Source organism: Coregonus clupeaformis, unplaced genomic scaffold, assembly GCF_020615455.1.
Source record: "Coregonus clupeaformis isolate EN_2021a unplaced genomic scaffold, ASM2061545v1 scaf0431, whole genome shotgun sequence".
In the NCBI taxonomy this organism is placed as follows: Eukaryota; Metazoa; Chordata; class Actinopteri; order Salmoniformes; family Salmonidae; genus Coregonus; species Coregonus clupeaformis.
In genome coordinates, this window is record NW_025533886.1 from 42,977 (window position 1) to 59,583 (window position 16,607).

Here is a 16,607-nt window from a genome sequence, read left to right on the forward strand (position 1 = left end):
CACAGGATTTGTGTCCGCACATGGTATTGAAATTCATCCCACCTGGCCCAAAACACCAATCTCTCTGAATGTGGCCATAATCCAACCACACAGGACACATTTCAACACCAGGTGTAGAAAGAGTGCATTGTACATTGGCGAGGCATTGAACAGGAGATGGGAGGAGTTCTTCTTAGCCATTCACCACAATGTGGTCCTCTGTAGCTCAATTGGTAGAGCATGGTGCTTGTAACGCCAGGGTAGTGGGTTAGATCCCTGGGACCACCCATACGTAAAAATGTATGCACACATGACTGTAAGTCGCTTTGGATAAAAGCGTCTGCTAAATGGCATATTATTATTATTATTATGACAGGACAGACTCAGATCGACCCGTCAGATCCTAGAAGACCCTGGAAACAATGGTCTGCAATGCAAAGTGTCTGTGCAGACACTAATCCCTCAGCCACATTTCCCCAAATTGACCCAACCCATTACCTCCTGTATGCTATACCATTCCCCTGGCTGCAGAGCGGAAATGGCACATGGGGCTGCTGGGTATACCACAGCATGTTATTGTCTCCTCTCTCTCAGAGGGCTGGGGTCCAGCTGGCTCCTGCTGTGTGTTTGCATGTGAAAACCAAAGGCGGGTCCCTTAACACATGGTGCAGGGCAGGTCAGGCCAGGCGGCAACTAGATGGGTGATTGGGATGCATTTAGAGCCCCTTCACTAGTGCGGGAGCACATGTTCCATCCCTGGTCCCCATCTTTACCTTTTTCCACCTCCCTCTCTCTTCTCTCCCCCTCTCTCTCTCAGCTCTCTGGATAGGGGAGAGGGTGAGGCTGCCTGCCCTGAGAGTTGAGCTAAAAAAATGATCTGTCTATTCAACTGATTCAAGGGTGTTGGTTAAACCATGGAGCACTAGGGGCATATATTATGTTGGCTATTATAATGATGTGTGATATGAATAGTTATCTGGGAGAAAGCTTGTTTTGCTGTAGGCTGTATGAGTGCCACATGTGCATCTTGAACACTTGGCATGTGCACCCAACCTCTGGTTGGACACCACTTCTGTTTTAAACATCAGCTGACTCACCTGCCCAAGCTGTGTCTTCCAAATGAAACTGCAGAATACAGGGAGTTTGATTCTATTCGCAAGCGTAGAGCTCAACAACGAAGAACGGGGGGTAGGTGGGGTGAATTATTGGCAGCGTTAATTATTGGCAGCGTTTCAGGTGACTCCAGTGGACACCTAAAGCAGGACTTGCCAGTGTGTTCAAGGGAGAGTGTGTGTACGTGTGCATACGTCCGTGCTTGTGTGTGTGTACGAGTGTGTGTGTGGAGCAGCCAACACACTTGCATTCGCTCACAGCATGGCGATGAAGCGCCGAGAGACACGACGGCTCTCTCCCGACTAAATGCTACCCTGTTCTGAGTGAAAGCAGGGGACTATGCCAAAGGGATATACATTAACTAATAGCCAACTAATATTCTACTTCAGAGAGGAGATTATTGCGGATTCCATTATATGCATGTTGCTAGCGGTATAGCTGGCTGTAGAGACCCACACGCTGCTTTACCCCTCTGCTGGAAATCAATGCTTTACATGGCGGTGGAGACTATCTGGTTTTTCTATCTACTTTCGTTGGGCTTCTGTGGACCATCCGTTCAAGGTAAGTCGCGTATCTTAATAGAAATGTAATTGACTTGCGCATGCCTTTCAAGTTAGTAGTGTATTCTATTATAGTTATCTGTCAGAACATGCAGGTGCGATAAGAAGAGATTGGTTAGTGAACACATTTTGCACCTTGCTCGTTACAGTGTTTGTATCTAACTGTTCAGTCTAGGGATCAGTTCTATGGTAGAGCTATCTAGCAAAGGCTGTAACATTCTTACTTTTTTCAATAGCCTATTCGTCTTCCAACACACGCTGTCGGTTTTCTCTTTATACCCAATGCTGGACTGCCCGTTACAAAGTTAGTTGCACATCTGCAACTATATAACCATTATCAGCACATAACGTATTTAATGTTACAGTGGAGGCATGCGTTATTTGAAGACGTGCTGTGGAGTTGAGTTTGAGGAATGTGGGGTGCTTTTCAAGAGGTTTAAATAATGAGCGTTAAACATGTGGCCTGTGGCTTTTCTGCACAAATATCATTTTTCAAAATTAAAAAACGTTGCCGATGGTACAAAATAATTATTCAGGCATCACGATTTATAAATCCAATGCAAAATGTAGCTTAGTCAATACCCCATATTGCTAGGAGAGGAGTTTGCCTCTAGGAAGGAGTAGGCCTAAATAACACTGTTATTACAATTATTAATGAGCTGCTCTCATACCTTACACACGATCTGGATTTTAAAAAATGCCTTCAAAAATTATGTTTCTTATCTATTGTCACACAATTTAATTTATGTTTGTGCTCTTGCCTCGAAACAAATGAAGGCTTATTATATTTTGTGATGTTTAAATCGTCGTATCGAACATGTGCCTTATGTTTTGGGGGCTTGGGAGAGGATGCATTCGGTCGCTGCCTTTCAGGCATTGCGGTGGCCTTCAGATCCAGAAGGGAAGCGGTGAGTTGAGAGCCAGGGAGGCACCGATAGGCGGCGAGGGAGGGGAGGGGAAGCGAGGCAGGCAGGCAGGCAGGCATTGAGCGAGAGACCAGCCACAGCATTTACATGACAAAGAACAGTTCAAGAGGAGCACGGGAGTAAAAACATGAAATAGGCTGATGGGATTTTGTTCTGCTTTAGCCAATCTGGCATAGCTCAGGTTGGAGGAAAGGCAAACATATTGGATCATTGCTTTGAAAAAAGCAGAGGAGTAGTGGTATCAGGACTGACAATGATTTCCTGTTCATCAAGATTGACATTTTAGTCATTTAGCAGAGGCTCTTATACAGAGCAACTAGGGTTAAGTGCCTTACTAAAGGGCACATCAACAGATTGTTCACCTAGTCGCTCAGGGATTCGAACCAGCAACAGTTTGGCTATTGTCCCAACAATCTTAACCGCTAGGCTACTTGGAGGAGCTTCCCTGTTCTACCTGTAGATGTACAAGTGAGACTTCCAAGTATGGCTCGCAACCCTAAAGGATGGGTAAAGAAGTTGTTGATAATGTAATTTGGACTAATGCATTTTCAATGCTCGAGAGCACGAACTGTGTTCTATGAGAATGCATTTTCTACCCACTCTATCCATAATGTTGTCACAATGTGGTTTAAGATAGAGATACAAACTACAGTACAGTACCTTGAGGGGTTGTGTGTGTGCGTGTGTGTGTTTTGTGTGTGTGTGTGTGTGTGTGTGTGTGTGTTTGTAGCAGGCAACAGTGGCATGTGCTCATCACAAGGCCCACAGTAGTGTGTGTGTGAGCATCTCCCTCAGCCCCCATACACCCTGGGGTGTGTTCCCACAGCCCACAGTCGAGCACTGTAGCGCCTTCGCTGGACTGGTGGGAGCATTCCTGTGTGTGTGTGTGTGTGTGTGTGTGTGCCAGGTTTGGAGAGAGGAATGTTATGGGTGGTGGGTTGGTTGGGAGGGCATTGTGGGAACTGGAGCTGGCGAATGAAGGTTGCTGGGTGGGAGTAGGGGGTGATAGTGGGGCAGGGATGATTTGACGGGAGAGAGTTTGGGTGCATGGGATGTCGCTACATCAGATCCACAAACAAAGAGCTTGTTTTTTCCATTCGAAAGATAAAATGAAAATATGTCAACTCCGCTGAACTCCGCTGAACAAATGAGTGCTGTGAGAGTGAGTGAGTGTGTGTTTAGACAAGCTCTCTCTCTCTCTCTCTCTCTCTCTCTCTCTCTCTCTCTCTCTCTCTCTCTCTCTCTCTCTCTCTCTCTCTCCTCTCTCTCTAACCTGGGACTCCTGCTAGGAGTGTCACATGCACACCGACCAAATTATTGGGCTTTCACTGAACCCTCATCACTACTTCACTCAGAGGAGGCCTCCTCTCTATGTTTCCCAGCACTGTCTCCCATTCTCCTTTTACTCTCTACTCTTGACTCCCCCTAGTCATCCTATCTCATCCATGGTCAATGATTTAATGCTCAGTGTTAATCAGCCCACTGAGTCCTACTTCCACTTGACTCCTCCTCACTCTCTTCCTACCTCTGTCTGAGGCTCTACTGACCTCTGGCCCTCCTAGTGCTTCGTCAGTGGCCCTGTTCAGTGCATCCCTCCCCTTTATTCCTACCTTCCTTAATGTAATCACAGATCTAAACTGGTTGTAATTGGTGAAAGTAGTAGGTTGGTAGGTAACCTTAGTTACCCATCCAATCACATATACAGTGCCTTCGGAAAGTATTCAGACCCCTTTACTTTTTCCACATTTTGTTACGTTACAGCTTTATTCTAAAATGGATTAAATAGATATAAATCCTCAGCAATCTACGCACAATACCCCATAATGACAAAGTGAAAACAGGTTTTTAGAAAATTTAGCAAATGTATTACAAATAAAAAACAGAAATACCTTATTTACATAAGTATTCAGACCCTTTGCTATGATACTCGAAATTCAGCTCAGGTGCATCCTGTGTCCATTGATCATCCTTGAGATGTTTCTACAACTTCATTGGAGTCCACCTTTGGTAAATTCAATTGATTGGACATGATTTGGAAAGGCACACACCTGTCTATATAAGGTCCCATAGTTGACAGTGCATGTCAGAGCAAAAACCAAGCCATGAGGTCAAATAAATTGTCCGTAGAGCTCCGAGACAGGATTGTGTCGAGGCACAGATCTGGGGAAGGGTACCAAAACATTTCTGCAGCATTGAAGGTCCCCAAGAACACAGTGGCGTCCATCATTCTTAAATAGAAGAAGTTTGGAACCACCAAGACTCTTCCTAGAGCTGGCCGCCCGGCCAAACTGAGCAATCGGGGGAGAAGGGCCTTGGTCAGGGAGGTGACCAAGAACCCGATGGTCACTCTGACAGGGCTCTAGAGTTCATCTGTGGAGATGTGTTAGAGTGGCCAGACGGAAGCCACTCCTTAGTAAAAGGCACACGACAGCCCGCTTGGAAACAAGATTTTCTGGTCTGATGAAACCAAGATTGAACTCTTTGGCCTGAATGCCAAGCGCCACATCTGGAGGAAACCTGGCACCATCCCTACGGTGAAGCATGGTGGTGGCAGCATCATGCTGTGGGGATGTTTTTCAGTGGCAGGGACTGTGAGACTAGTCAGAATTGAGGCAAAGATGAACGGAGCAAAGTACAGACAGATCCTTGATGAAAACCTGCTCCTGAGCGCTCAGGACCTGACTGGGGCGAAGGTTCACCTTCCAACAGGACAACGACCCTAAGCACACAGCCAAGACAACGCAGGAGTGGCTTCGGGACATGTCTCTGAATGTCCTTGAGTGGTCCAGCCAGAGGCCGGACTTGAACCCGATCTAACATCGCTGGAGAGACCTGGAAATAGCTGTGCAGTGACGCTCCCCATCCAACCTGACAGAGCTTGAGAGGATCTGCAGAGAAGAATGGGAGAAACTCCCCAAATATAGATGTGCCAAGCTTGTAGAGTCATACCCAAGAAGACTCGATGCTGTAATCGCTGCTAAAGGTGCTTCAACAAAGTACTGAGTAAAGGGTCTGAATACTTATGTAAATGTGATATTAAAGTTTTTCGTTTTTTATAAATTAACAAAATTTTCTAAAAACCTGTTTTTTCTTTGTCATTATGGGGTATTGTGTGTAGATTGATGGGGGGGAAAAAAACAATTTAATCAATTTTAGAATAAGACTGTAACATAACAAAATGTGGAAAAAGTAAAAGGGTCTGAATACTTTCCAAAGGCATTGTAGATCTGTTTTTTCCCAGGAGTTGAGAAAGGAAGGATATCTTAATTGGAACAGGGCCTATATCCACCCAATCCATTTCTATCACGTGCAGCTGACAGTCCTAGAGTACCTCAGCCCCTGTCTGCAGCACCCTACATCAGCCCCTGTCTGCAGCTACCTCAGCACCCTACCCTCGAGGATGCTTGTGAACAAGTCCTGCTTAATAAAGATAATTGCATTTCTTTGTCCTTAATGAGCTGTTTCGTAAATTGAGTAATTATGTTAAGTTTGTTGCATCAATGACTATGCTCTTGGCTAAAGTCATTAGCGTTATTTGAACTTTGTCTGGCAACAATCCGCTTGTAATCCAAGCCGTCTTATTTTATTTATTGTGCCCATATCTCAATCCCTTGGTCCTTGAGGTGTGATTGCTGTGTTTCTGACAGCCCAATGGGTTGGAAATGGCATGTTTATAAGCATGATGAGTGTAGTATGTGTCTGACTGTGTGTCTGACTGTATGTCTGACTGTATGTCTGACTGTGTGTCTGACTGTGTGTCTGACTGTATGTCTGACTGTGTGTCTGACTGTGTGTCTGACTGTGTGTCTGACTGTGTGTCTGACTGTGTGTCTGACTGTGTGTCTGACTGTGTGTCTGACTGTGTGTCTGACTGTGTGTCTGACTGTGTGTCTGACTGTATGTCTGACTGTGTGTCTGACTGTGTGTCTGACTGTATGTCTGACTGTGTGTCTGACTGTAGTGTCTGACTGTGTGTCTGACTGTGTGTCTGACTGTATGTCTGACTGTGTGTCTGACTGTGTGTCTGACTGTGTGTCTGACTGTGTGTCTGACTGTGTGTCTGACTGTGTGTCTGACTGTGTGTCTGACTGTATGTCTGACTGTGTGTCTGACTGTGTGTCTGACTGTATGTCTGACTGTGTGTCTGACTGTGTGTCTGACTGTGTGTCTGACTGTGCCTACGTGTGTGCCTACTAGGGTTGGGAGGTATCCAGATTTTCATACCGTCATACCGTTTCTGTACCATACCGGGGTATACGGTATTACTGAATGTGCACACATGGGGGGCAATTTTTTTGACGCACAAAACAATTTAGGCAACAGCTATCTTAATCCAGGAGGAGATGTCTCTACTGTAACCAAGAAACTGGATCTTGACATCTAGCCACTTAGCTAGCAAGTTAGCAAACCAAATGCATAGCTGGAGCCCTGAGCTTGATATAATTAATTTGACACATCTTAGGTTTCTTATAGTTATACTTAACTTATAGTTATAAGCAGTGGCATAGGACGCACCCCCCGCAACAGTATTGAAAATCATACCGTTGGTATTTTGAAATATCCCAGTATACGGTATAAATGGTATATCGCCCAAGCCTAGTGCCTACTCTATTTGTATGTGAGTGCATCTTGATCCCCCTGGAGATACCCAGCTAAATTAGGATACATATTATTTAAAGAGGCCCCAGGCTGAATTTGAGCTGCATATCTTTGTCCAGTGAAGATGTTGGTTTGTATGGCTGGCTGAGTGTGTCTATTCATGTTTGGTAGTGTCAGAGGACCAATCCCAGTCCCAGAGGTGGTATAAGGGACAGTTCAGTGACAGAGGGAAGCTTGGCTTGAATGAGACAGGAAGTCTCATTCAAGCCAGTCTTTAGGTTCAGGGTTTCTGTGGTTGCACAAGTTGGTGGTTGCCTGTAAGTGGTTCAGAGAGCTTCCCTTTGACTTTAACCACATTACTGTCAAACATTAGATGAGTAGTCAGGAAGCTTACGATGCAGAGGTATTCATGTTAGTAAAACCTGCCTTTGTTGTGGATTACAATTCCAGTCAAAATGTTATTCACCCAATATTACGATAAAAGTTCCATGATTATTTCACTCAATACATTTCAGTATCTGGAAATATTTGACTGGTTACACTTCATACTATCATGTGTGTGTAGTAACACTGTAATTACCTCCTAGTAACGCTATTGTAATGGAGTGGAACGTCTTTTGTTGTTATTACTGGTGCACCAATTAGACTGTTCTGTGGTATACTTTTGATCAGCACCAGACAGTTTTATTTGTATGTGTAACGTCCACCATGATGTTGAGATCCATCCACCTGTGAATGTAAGACTTCTATCCTCCTGCACTGTTAGAGATGTCTGGTCTCTAAAGCCTCTGTCCCTGCTCTGATGGCTGCCAGCTGGGACAAGAGCAGATCCCATTCTGTTCAATTAGACTGCACCTAAATCTCTGTAGGCTGACGTCTAGGATTCCTCGAAGTTTCTCAAAACATCCTTAAGCCAACTCCGCACTAAAAAGGCTTATTGGTTTTTAAGTTATCTATAGCTACTTATTTGCCTTATCTCTGTAGTCGGTTTGGGATGATTATTTAATCAACCACACCACAACGTATAGGCCTACTCCGTTTAGATGGTCACAGACGACTGCTGCACTGCATGACTCTCTCAAGTCCATTTCCCAGTACTGGCTGTGGGGAGTTCAATGTTTTGATGTTTTCTAGAAACTTCAGAGAGAGCGTTATGAGTATTGATGCCCCCCCGGCCATAAACAGCCCAGGATCAATCAATAGTGCTGGATCAATATGCTGCGTGATACGTTTGTCACAAGCTCAGGGATGGGTCCAGTCAGGTGATCCCCAGAGTATTACACTACAGCCAGGGCTGAATGTTAAACACTCAGGTGCTGCTGCTGTGTGCCCACTGCCTACTGTCGGTTCCTTTTAACAAGATGATACTGCTATCTTGAAGAAAAGTAGTTATATGATTTGCTTGATTCTTTTTTGGTATTGTATAATGCCACACGGTAGCTTCATCAATATATTTATTTTAGATTGTTCTCATTTATTATGTCTGACTCATCATGCATGGTTTGTGAGCTGTGTTATCTAAGGGATAATAATTTAGCTGTTAAAAGATGTGTCTATGTGTGGTAAACGATTCACAAGCTATAGGCTACATGTTTTTGTTCTGTTGCTAGTGTGTATGTGTGTGCTTTAGGCAGATATGGTGATTTGTGTGTGTGTGTAAGAGCAGGGTCTCTTCCTCACGGCGCTGGTTGGGTAAACAGTCATGCGATCACATTCCTTCCATTCCGCACTGCTGTCCGCTCAGTCACATGACCAAGGAGGAGTAGCATGGGGCTTGCAGTGGGGAGGGGGACTGAGGAGGGGGAGGGGCCTCTGCATGAGGGGAGAGAACCCTGATTGAGTAGGCAAGGTGCAGAGTAGGGCCCAGTCCCAAATCAATCCCTAGCCCCTACCTCTAAACACTTTTTGCATATCTGAAAAGATAAAAAGGGTATAAACAATATGGTATGGATCTACTTAGCCGTCTTTTATGCTAGGTGGGGTTTTCCACCATATTGTTTAATCCAATCATGACTGTATATATGAATGGACAAAGCCATTGATCACGTGAACCCATTCATTCCTATGTGAAGACTCAATAGCGCTTGAAGACAAATTAAGTTGGTTAAGATGGCGTCTCATAGAGACATAACATGCGCAGTTTGAGCTACTCCAGGAAGTGACGTTGCATGCTAGCTCAGTGCTGCCCCCTTCTCATTGAGTAACTCAATTTGAAGGCCAACCGGGGTACGGTATGCTGCCATTAGCAACTAAATAGCCTTATAGCTTCTTTTGTGTGCGATTTTAAAATCATAATTTTAAGGACATACATCTGGTGTATTAGAAGCAATTATTTACATTTAGATTGACCACGAAGATTGCCATTTTTCCATTAGCTATAATGGGGGATCCTGTTTTCTGCTAACAATGCCTGCAATACCCACACACGGGCATACAATATACACAGAAAACTCTGTAGCCTGTGAAACAAATCCAACCATGATGTATGTATGTACAGTTGTGGTCAAATATATTGTCCCCCTTGCACCATTCACTATTTCTTCTAAAATAAGTTGAAATTGAAATAACTTTTGGTGTTCACACGTATTTGTATGATTTACAACTGCACAGAACCCCCCCAAAAAATCTAAACTTAAATTGATATATTTCACTTAAAAATCAAAAAATTTGAATTAATTTGGTTGGTCGCAAGTGAGTCTCGTTTACTGTGTAGTTTATCTCACCTTGGTAAGTTGCAGGTGCCTACAGGGTGAAAATAGCAAGTTAGCCAGTTTTAAAAAGAGAAAACAGAACATTCTAACCAGTATATGACCAATATATCATCATGATTCATATCACACCACCACTGTCTATCAGTGCTGTTGATCTCTGCCTCGTGATACTATCAAGTGTCTCCCTCCGAAACCACTTGGTTGAATTGATCAAATCAAATCTCACAGACACAATAAAACGTCAGGGGGGAGTTCTGTTTTTTTTAAAGTCCATGTCCCTCTCTCTCCAACCCTGTAGCTACAGTATATGACCTTGTGGTTACCCTGGATGGGCTTTCCCCTCCTGCAGCCTCCCGTCCGTTCCATGTTAGTTTTGTTGCTGGTGTTGTTGAACCATTGATGTAGCCGTGGCCGCACGGAGGCCCCTAGCCCCATGCTGCTCTGAGGCCCTTTGTAAAGCCTATAGGAACACAAGGCTGTGATTGGAGCAGCCCAGGATTTGCATGAATGAGTACTGTACATAGAGCGAGCACACCAGCAGTCATGAAGCACTGGAGGGGAACAAATGTTAGCTCAGGCCATGTTTCTCTTCTCTGTTGTTTTTCTCTCTCTCTCTCTCTCTCTCTCTCTCTCTCTCTCTCTCTCTCTCTCTCTCTCTCTCTCTCTCTCTCTCTCTCTCTCTCTTTCTATCTCTCTCTCTCTCTCTTTCTATCTCTCTCTTTCTCTCTCTCTCTCTCTCTCTCTCTCTCTCTCTCCCCCCCTCTCTCTCTCTGTTTCTCTCTCTCCATCTATGTATCTGTCTGCCTCCTATTGTTAAAATGTTGCAGACTGTCCTTTCAAGTATAAATGTATACATGAGTTGGAAAGAGTTTAGCTCCCTGGGCCTCTGCTACCTCTCCTGAACTGCATTATGATTGGTCATTTTACTGTAGGCCTGGCCTATATGATAAACAGTAGAAATGTGATAAAGAGTATAAATCCAGCTTGTGCCAACTTGAGAGCGGTGTGAAAACTAATGTGGGTGACTGTGTGAATCGTGCTGTAGCTGAACCGCTGGCGGGCGCAGCTGGAACGGCCAGCACCTGACACTGCAGCTGCTGCTGGGGTTGCGTGCCTGTCTCCACTCAGTGTGTGGCTCAAACTCTACTCAGCCTGCCCTGTCCTGGATGGAATTACAGCATGTGGATATTACTCTTGAGAATCAAACTGAAAATCACCACCAAGGCAATGTAGTGTTTAGTGTTTTCTCCATTGTTTGGTCCAGAGCAAGACAAGGTACATAGATGGAGCATAATGAAAATGACTGTGTGAAATCTAAGGCAATATGCAGTATATTCCATGTCGTTTGCCAGAAATGGACTGGCTATAGGGCAGTTTTGGCAAATGCCAGACGGGCTGGTCCATCTTCAGTCCAGTGGGCCTGTCTAACTGCGTAGAATGATCATTATTTGGCTAATAATGTGGGCCTAGAGGACAAATGGTGACTAAAACAAGAGCCAAAATGTGTAAACAGGGGAAGGTCCCCTTGCCTCCCCTTCAGAGAGACATATTCATGTGCTTTACCTCTTCACCCTCCACTTGAGAGTGGCGACAATGATTCCGTTTTTCTCCAGGAAGGATCTGATAACATTATACCCCCACTTCAGCAGGCCATAGGTGGCGCAGATAAAAGCTATTAGGTTAAATGTTTAGACAATTGTGAGGTATGTTTGGCTGTATAAAATTGGCAGCATGTCAATGTTGTTGTACACGGAGCTCCCTGGCGCATGGTGAAACTGGAGAGTCCCTCCCTGCCCACCTTAGTTTATGGCTGCCTGGGACTTAGCCTTTCTTCCTCCTCGTTGCTGCAATGTTTGACAAATGATTTTGATTACCCTTCATGCTATGCATACCTGTTATGATAAATGTCTTTATTGTACAGTTATTCATTTAGATACAATATCTGGTATTTGTGTAATAATTATGAGGATATGGTCATTAGCAGGTACCTTTTCCAAAGCCACATACAGTTGATATACATGTTTTCAACTACTATAGCTAAGCCACTTGGACCACAAATTGTAAAAAAAATATATATATACAGTGGGGAGAACAAGTATTTTAGACACTGCCGATTTTGCAGGTTTTCCTATTTACAAAGCATGTAGAGGTCTGTAATTTTTATCATAGGTACACTTCAACTGTGAGAGACGGAATCTAAAACAAAAATCCAGAAAATCACATTGTATGATTTTTAAGTAATGAATTTGCATTTTATTGCATGACATAAGTATTTGATACATCACATAAGCAGAACTTAATATTTGGTACAGAAACCTTTGTTTGCAATTACAGAGATCATACGTTTCATGTAGGTCTTGACCAGGTTTGCACATACTGCAGCAGGGATTTTGGCCCACTCCTCCATACAGACCTTCTCCAGATCCTTCAGGTTTCGGGGCTGTCGCTGGGCAATACGGACTTTCAGCTCCCTCCAAAGATGTTCTATTGGGTTCAGGTCTAGAGACTGGCTAGGCCACTCCAGGACCTTGAGATGCTTCTTACAGAGCCACTCCTTAGTTGCCCTGGCTGTGTGTTTGGGGTCGTTGTCATGCTGGAAGACCCAGCCACGACCCATCTTAAATGCTCTTACTGAGGGAAGGAGGTTGTTGGCCAAGATCTTGCGATACATGGCCCCATCTATCCTCCCCTCAACACGGTGCAGTCGTCCTGTCCCCTTTGCAGAAAAGCATCCCCAAAGAATGATGTTTCCACCTCCATGCTTCACGGTTGGGATGGTGTTCTTGGGGTTGTACTCATCCTTCTTCTTCCTCCAAACACAGCGAGTGGAGTTTAGACCAAAAAGCTATATTGTTGTCTCATCAGACCACATGACCTTCTCCCATTCCTCCTCTGGATCATCCAGATGGTCATTGGCAAACTTCAGACGGGCCTGGACATGCGCTGGCTTGAGCAGGGGGACCTTGCGTGCGCTGCAGGATTTGAATCCATGACGGCGTAGTGTGTTACTAATGGTTTTCTTTGAGACTGTGGTCCCAGCTCTCTTCAGGTCATTGACCAGGTCCTGCCGTGTAGTTCTGGGCTGATCCCTCACCTTCCTCATGATCATTGATGCCCCACGAGGTGAGATCTTGCATGGAGCCCCAGACCGAGGGTGATTGACCGTCATCTTGAACTTCTTCCATTTTCTAATAATTGCGCCAACAGTTGTTGCCTTCTCACCAAGCTGCTTGCCTATTGTCCTGTAGCCCATCCCAGCCTTGTGCAGGTCTACAATTTTATCCCTGATGTCCTTACACAGCTCTCTGGTCTTGGCCATTGTGGAGAGGTTGGAGTCTGTTTGATTGAGTGTGTGGACAGGTGTCTTTTATACAGGTAACGAGTTCAAACAGGTGCAGTTAATACAGGTAATGAGTGGAGAATAGGAGGGCTTCTTAAAGAAAAACTAACAGGTCTGTGAGAGCCGGAATTCTTACTGGTTGGTAGGTGATTAAATACTTATGTCATGCAATAAAATGCAAATTAATTACTTAAAAATCATACAATGTGAAAAAAATGTTTTACAGACCTCTACATGCTTTGTAAGTATGAAAACCTGCAAAATCGGCAGTGTATCAAATACTTGTTCTCCCCACTGTGTATATATATATATATATATATATGATTTAATATTCCTGTGAGTGAGTGGGTAGGCGTAAGCCCGTTGTCTTCATGCACATAAAGTTGGTTGATTTTTATACTGACATACACACAAACAGGGGCAAACGTATGTTCCAACGTCCTGCTGATCATCAGACTGTATTTGCACAGTGCTATCAATCAGCCCATCTGTCTCTGTCCACCCATTCTGTGGGGCTGGCGCAGTGCACATAATGTTCCCTGCTCCTGTAGGCACACACGTACACACACACGTACACACGTACACATACACGTACACATGCAAACAGTCATGCACGTGCACACACACACATACCATGGTTTCCATTAGCCGTTATAGCATTGCTGCGCTTATAATGAGAATAAATAATAGTTTATAAACACTTTAAGCTAAACGGTCTGATCTGTTGCATGAGTCACTTTGCTTTTTCATGTTTTTTTGTGATGTAGTCTAGGCCTACTGGTTGTGTGAATTTGGGATCTATTGTCCCACAACTGTCCCAGAGTCTGTTTGGAATAGGCTATTTCTTTCTCGCACAAAACGACAAGCAGACCAATAGAATTGGTCAACTTGTCTACTATGGGAGATAGTAGATTGACATAGGCTAGTGATGTTGCTGTTCATTATTCCTACTCGTCTTGTTAGTAAATGTGGACAGTTATTCTAACATCTTCAAATTATGCATCGGAATTCGGATAGAAGGATGCATGCTGTTGCATCCTCGACTTGCAGGTTCTGTCATTCTGAGCACCATGTGTGGACGCCCTAATCAGGTTAAGCACCCAATGCATGGGTCCGGTAAATTTCTTGAATGTCCGGTAAATTAAAATGCTACCGGTCAAATGTCTGGCGCCACATTTTCCTAATGAGATAAACACACAAAAGTACAGGCACTCTTCCATGCATCATACATTCGCGGTTAAACAAGAAAACAGCCGTCCCAGTATACTATCTATTGTTCCTGAATAGATATGGACAAATGTGTTTTAACTATTTCTATTGAAATATGGCCCATTTAGTCAAACCAGAGCCACAGTTATGTGCTGTGATAATGTTTCTGATAACAATAGAGATTTATATCCAGACAGTTCATTGATTGAATGACCAGTGTCTGTATGTCTGTATGGAAGTTACCTTATCATTTGCTTTGCTAAGAAATAAAAGCCCAAAATAAAACCGCAAAAGAGATCCTAGAAAGACAATTATTTTGGGTTGTATATGCTTTAGTGAAAGTAGAGTTAATCTATTTTATAAAGGCCTAGCTGATCTAGTCTTTTTTGACAACTGGTGTATGTCCTATATACATTATCCACCTGTTTACACTCTCTCTCTCTCTCTCCCCCTCTCTCTCTCTCTCTCTCTCTCTCTCTCTCCCCCTCTCTCTCTCTCTCTCTCTCTCTCTCTCTCTCTCTCTCTCTCTCTCTCTTCCCCCTCTCTCTCTCTCTCTCTCTCTCTCTCTCTCTCTCTCTCTCTCTCTCTCTCTCTCTCTCCCCTCTCTTCCCCCCTCTCTCTCTCTCTCTCTCTCTCTCTCTCTCTCTCTCTCTCTCTCTCTCTCTCTCTCTCTCTCCCCCTCTCTCGGCTCCTCCTCCCAGTGACTCTGGTATGCAGGACTTGCCATTTCCTACCCTCTAGAAGTTATTAGAAGGGTGAGGTATTGTATAACTAAACAGCAGGCATGGAAACATTAGCCTCTCACTCTCTGCCTCTCTACCCCTCTCAAATCAAATTAAATTGTATTGGTCTCGTACACATATTTGCAGATGTTATCGCAGGTGCAGTGAAATGCTTATGTTTCTAGCGCCAACAGTGCAGTAATACCTAACCATACAAAACAATAAACACAAATCCAAAGAAAAAAAATTAAGAAATTAAGAAATATCAGAACGAGCACTGTCAGAGTCCGGAATATATATATATACAGTGGCTTCAGAAATTATTCATACCCCTTGATTTATTCCCCATTTTGTTGTGTTACATTCTAGGAATGGTCGATATGGCCAAAATATCATATCACGGTATTTGACGGTATTTTATATTTTTGAATAATAAAAGTTCTAAGTTTGCTTTATGAGTAGTGCATGACCCTACGGTGGCAACACATACATTCTAAGTGATTTCAATGGGTCTCTCTCCATTCTGATTGTTTTATACTATTCAATTCAACTTCAACCTAAAATCATTTCCTGCATTTCCATCAATTTCTGCACTTTCTGCACTCATTTGAGATAATTTCCACGCTGCCACGTAGGGCTGCACGATATTGGCAAAAAAAAACTAGGCCTTATTTTTAACCAAATGTTGCAATTGCGATTTGACTTGCTATTTAGATCAAAACACGGGTGAACTGTTGGAATCATGGAAATATAATGATTATTCTAATTCTATAGTTAGAATATAAATAATAGTGGGCACTTTGAATACAGTGTTGTTTGACATGACAATTAATGAAAATGCCAGGGAGGAGTTATTGTGACAGGGTAGGAACCAAAGTGATGGTCAGTGTTTCCTAGGGGACCCTATAATATTTGGCTACATTAAATGTTTCTTCATGTAGCCAACATATTCATGCTTTGCCTATTCCTCTTTGATATAGAAGATACTGTTGCACAAACAACATGCTGATTTAGTCCTACACCAGCACTGGTATCAGGCTGTATTAGCTACTGTAGCTACGTTTGCTCTGACTTAGTACATTTATTAGCTAGCTAGCCAGTTAACTAGCGATTAGCATTAGTGGCTAACACAATTTAGCTTAAACTTGCTAAGAAAAGACAAACTAGCTGTTTGCAGATGTAAGAAATACAAACTAATTGTGTAATTATAGAACGATTGTGGATTTATAGGTTATTGTCCTGCTGAAAGGTGAATTTGTCTCCCAGTGTCTGTTGGAAAGCAGACTGAACCAGGTTTTCCTCTAGGATTTTGCCTGTGCTTAGCTCTATTCCTTTTCTTTTTATCCTAAAAAAACTCCCTGGTCCTTGCCGATGACAAGTAAACCCATACCATGATGCAGCCACAAGCATGCTTGAAAATATGAAGACTGGTACTCAGCGATGTGTTG

General features: G+C 43.6%; 1 protein-coding gene across 1 annotated transcript in view; it reads left to right on the forward strand.

The window, feature by feature from the left end:
- Positions 1-1,241: 1,241 nt before the first annotated feature.
- Positions 1,242-16,607, forward strand: part of LOC121582274 (immunoglobulin superfamily DCC subclass member 4-like) — a 74,829-nt gene continuing 59,463 nt past the window's right edge. Inside the window, 1 exon segment of the mRNA XM_045215366.1 lies at positions 1,242-1,653. Within this exon segment, the coding sequence (XP_045071301.1) occupies positions 1,509-1,653 (145 nt within the window). The 5' untranslated portion in view covers positions 1,242-1,508.